The sequence below is a fragment of the Frankliniella occidentalis genome, unplaced genomic scaffold (genome assembly GCF_000697945.3).
Source record: "Frankliniella occidentalis isolate FOCC.00 unplaced genomic scaffold, Focc_3.1 Scaffold269, whole genome shotgun sequence".
In the NCBI taxonomy this organism is placed as follows: domain Eukaryota; kingdom Metazoa; phylum Arthropoda; class Insecta; order Thysanoptera; family Thripidae; genus Frankliniella; species Frankliniella occidentalis.
Genome location: NW_026267395.1, coordinates 105,791 through 109,641, shown reverse-complemented (window position 1 = coordinate 109,641; position 3,851 = coordinate 105,791). Strand labels below are relative to the sequence as shown.

The following is a 3,851-nucleotide window of genomic DNA, read 5'->3' as shown; positions in this document are numbered from 1 at the left end:
TGGCGACCTTCCTGTCCCAACATGGGCTGCGACCTTTTTTTAGGGGGCACACAAATATTTCCCATTGCCCCCCGTGTTGTCGAGTGCGCTGACCCGAGCGTCTTGCTGTTGCAGACTTCGAGCCGCCGCGCGTGCCGCAGGCGCACCAGCCCCGCCTGTACGTGCTGATGGTGTTCGAGCAGCGGCCCGCCACGCCGCCCAACACGCCCACCGACGTGCTGCTGCAGCCCGGCCTGCAGGGCGGCCTGCAGGGCCACCAGGGCCCGCTCGGCCGCCACCCGGACCTGCAGCAGTTCCTAGGGGACCGCTCCAGCTTCCCGCTCACCTCCTGGCTCCGGAGCAACAGCCCGAAGATGGCGCGCATCGCCGCCTGCCAGCAGTTCAGGGCGCACCTCTCCGACACGGACCTCTCCGGGCTCAGCATCGCCGGCCTGTGAGTACCGCGGGAACTTTTAATGTGTACACTCTAAATGTCCGAGGACAGGTTTTGTACCGGACCTCTGCTGAGTGCTAACTGACTGAGTTCAGGGATACAATATTGTAACTAACAATCCACCTTTAGAGACTAGCTACAATAGTGTATCTAAACTCAGCTTGTTGCAAAAATGTCACATTAGTGTGTAGTAGCTCAAACTAGCTGCTATCTCCTAGGGTTAGGTTCGCGGGGTGACATATAGGCCAACTCTGCCTTTTTGTATTATTGCAAGGAATCTAATACAGAAATTAACCGTAGTGAAAAGGAAATGCCAGGTCTCGTGCTCATGGTGGGACAAGCTACCCGCCGGTTTCCGCCACGGCCGTACTTTTATCATGTCTTATCTTTTTCTCTCTTGGGTCGCGGATAACGGTTATCAATCTATTGTCACGATTTCGCCGTTGTCGGTCGCCGGGGACAAAAAGAAATAAAATCCGTTGATAATGCGACCACAATCTGGCCGTCGGCTGGACAAGTGCTTTGCCGGCACCCCGTCCGTCTTCCTGGTTCTAGCTCAGTACTGAATCATCCCTTAGGTCAAGTTCGCCGTAGGATACCTGGGTTTCGTAACTAAACGTCCATTAAATGTTTGTACAGACCGGACCAGCAGCGAGACGATCAGGGAGTCCTCGGCGACGTGGAGGACTCCGAGCACTCGTCCGACGAGCGGCCGCCCCAGCAGCACCAGGATCACGACAAGGAGAACCAGGCGGCCGACCCGTCCAGGAAAAGCAAGAGGAGTAAGCTCAGCCGACTGCGCCGGCTGCTCAGGAGGAAGCAGCACTGCCCGGTCTGAAGAGCGGCAGCACCGCTTGAGCTTAATCTTCAAGAGCGGGGTTGGTCGTGGTGAACATGGTTCACCCGCGGCTCGGCCGCCTGAGTGGCAGCAAAACGTATAGCGTGGCTCCGCAGCCGACGAGTCCCCTAAGGGCAACTCCCTAAAACAGTGCCAGCCAATGGGGGACCGCGATTGGAACGAAACAATGGCGGGGAGAGTTGTTTCTGATACAAATATTGGCCTACAATTCAGTACTGAGCTAAACAAGTATTATGTGTACCTTAAAAATCACCTATTAGTGTATATATTGTTATTACGACTATTTATTCGACGAGAATGTTGCACTATTGTAGTATCAGTGTACCTGAAACCCGGTCCTACAAGCAATTTTAAAAAGCTTTTAAGAAGCTGATGTAGTTAGTCTAATTTCATGTAAACTAAAGAAATTTAATTGTACCTATATTTTAGTCGTCTATGATGATGGAAATTGTAACCTATGAATATTATGAGTGCCTAGACTCCAACTAACCTTGGTCGTAGAAGAGCCTATCTTAGTCGGCAAATCATGATCAAATAGATTTAGAAAAGTTCTTGTGATCCGGTGTACAAAAAAGAATATAACATTCTTAGGCAGCTCGTATCATAGTGAGACAGGCAGTAAAGGTGTTTTTAGTGGTTTGTATGAATATACACGTGTGCCATTAGCAATTTTGCTAAATAAGCCATAATACTTTTTTCGCATAAGATTGTTTGCACTATTTGGAATATTTATTGCGTGTAATCCTCGAGACGTACAAAAGTCATCTCGTTTGAAAGGCTTGTGTATTGTATATGCGTGAACTGTGAGTAGATTTAAAGATGTGACAAGGTTTTAAAATACTCTGTGAACAGGGTAGTGATATGATGGAGAATACAAAGAGCAGCGCTGAGCTCTTCTAAGGTCCCAATTGTGATGCTGCTGTGATTTATTGTAAATAGCGGAATAACTATGTAATAAATACATGATCATTTCAAAAAATACTCCCGTGCTGCATTTCAAATAATTTGATATTTCCCTGAATACGCTGCTGTGGAGATGGATAACGCGACGGGAATGGCGCGGGAGCAACCGCCTAAAGACGCATACGATAATAGAAAACTACAAAGTCGACAGCACGTTTTATCATCATTCATCATTGAGTGCCCGGATGGATTAGTTCGTCGTTAAATAGTGTGGTATTGTTTCCCACGCCACCCTCGCCTAACGCGGCGCAAGGGTGAGACCGAGGCTGTGACCAAATGCGAGTACGCCCGCCTCAAAGAGCGTCTCTTGCAGAAGTCGCCGGATAGCGAGCGAGCGAGTCATTCACCTGGGTAACGCGGCAATAAATTTGCAGTCCTCTCCCATTATTCTCTTTTCTCCTTTTTTCCAGGGCGGGATGGGATCATCCCGGGATGGCGTGCCGCTCCGCGCCGTGCGGTCGGTCGGCCTGGGATGAATTTATTCCCCAGGACGAGTTTTATGGGGATAGTATTCGTGAGAGGAGGCGGCGGCGGGCGCGGCCGGGTACCATGGGCCGGGTACCAGCGCGCGGCCACCGCCCGGCACCGCCCGGCACAGCCCGGCCGGTCCAGTCGCCGAGGTGTCTGGCGCGGCGGGGCTCGCCTGGGCTGGGCTATATGGGGACCGCGACTTGTGACATTTGGTCGCCGAGCACGTGATCGGTTGGGACTGGGCGCCTGGCCCGCGGACCGCGCCGAGACCGAGCCGGAGGACTCTCGCAGTGGAGCCTTTCCACCTCAGCGACGAATGTGTTGTGGTGTCAACAACTGCAGGGGGTGAAAGGTACTTTTATGCGCTCCACGAAACAATGGACAGGCTTGGGACAGGCACGACGGCTGTAATTGAAACGATATATTGAATTCATGGACAATTCGTATGGATAAGTGTGAGAAATGAAAAAGAAAAACATGGCCGGGGCATTATCTTTGTCGAGAGATCGCGAACACGAAGGGTTCCACTTGAACAACGATAAGTAATCAGACAGCGGCTTCGCCGTATCTTGGCAAAATGACGCGACCAGCTCTACGGTGAGCTCATGGCACCAGATACAGAGATTTGTGGGATCTGGGATGCGATCATGACGCACGTCTCAACTGCGAAATGACCCAACGCGGCAATTTGCCGAACTTTTGGATTTTCATGGAACGTTGGCCAAATTGTTCCAAGCTATACTTCAAGCTCTGAAGAATCGATTTCCCCATCCCCACGTGGAGCAGCTCTTCACAAATGGATTCGGAGGTGCTACATCGCCCTGCAGTGACGCGCGATGTAATGTCTTTTCCTTATAGCTCCCCATTACATTAGGTGATGTCCGGCTAAACTCTTTGTAATATCAGTAGAGGGGGCGAGGTTATCTGACTTTTTGAGTGAGCGCCAGGAGCTACTTGAAGTAACTCCGCCAAATAACAAGGAATAATAACTTTTATTCTATATCAGTGCGTGTGGACCATACAACTCAAGACTATACAATTAGACAGCCTACTACTGGGGTAGGATCCGCGAAGCAGGCCGCGAACCACAGCCTGCCGGTCTCGCTTCACCTACCACCAGGACGA

At 51.0% G+C, this 3,851-nt stretch overlaps 1 protein-coding gene across 1 annotated transcript in view; it reads left to right on the top strand.

Moving 5' to 3' along the window:
- The window catches only part of LOC113205109 (uncharacterized), a gene marked incomplete in the record, with an annotated part of 26,262 nt that extends 23,989 nt beyond the window's left edge, over positions 1-2,273 (top strand). Inside the window, 2 exon segments of the mRNA XM_026420581.2 lie at positions 115-433; positions 1,073-2,273. Coding sequence (XP_026276366.2) covers positions 115-433; positions 1,073-1,271 — 518 coding nt within the window.
- Positions 2,274-3,851: the final 1,578 nt, after the last annotated feature.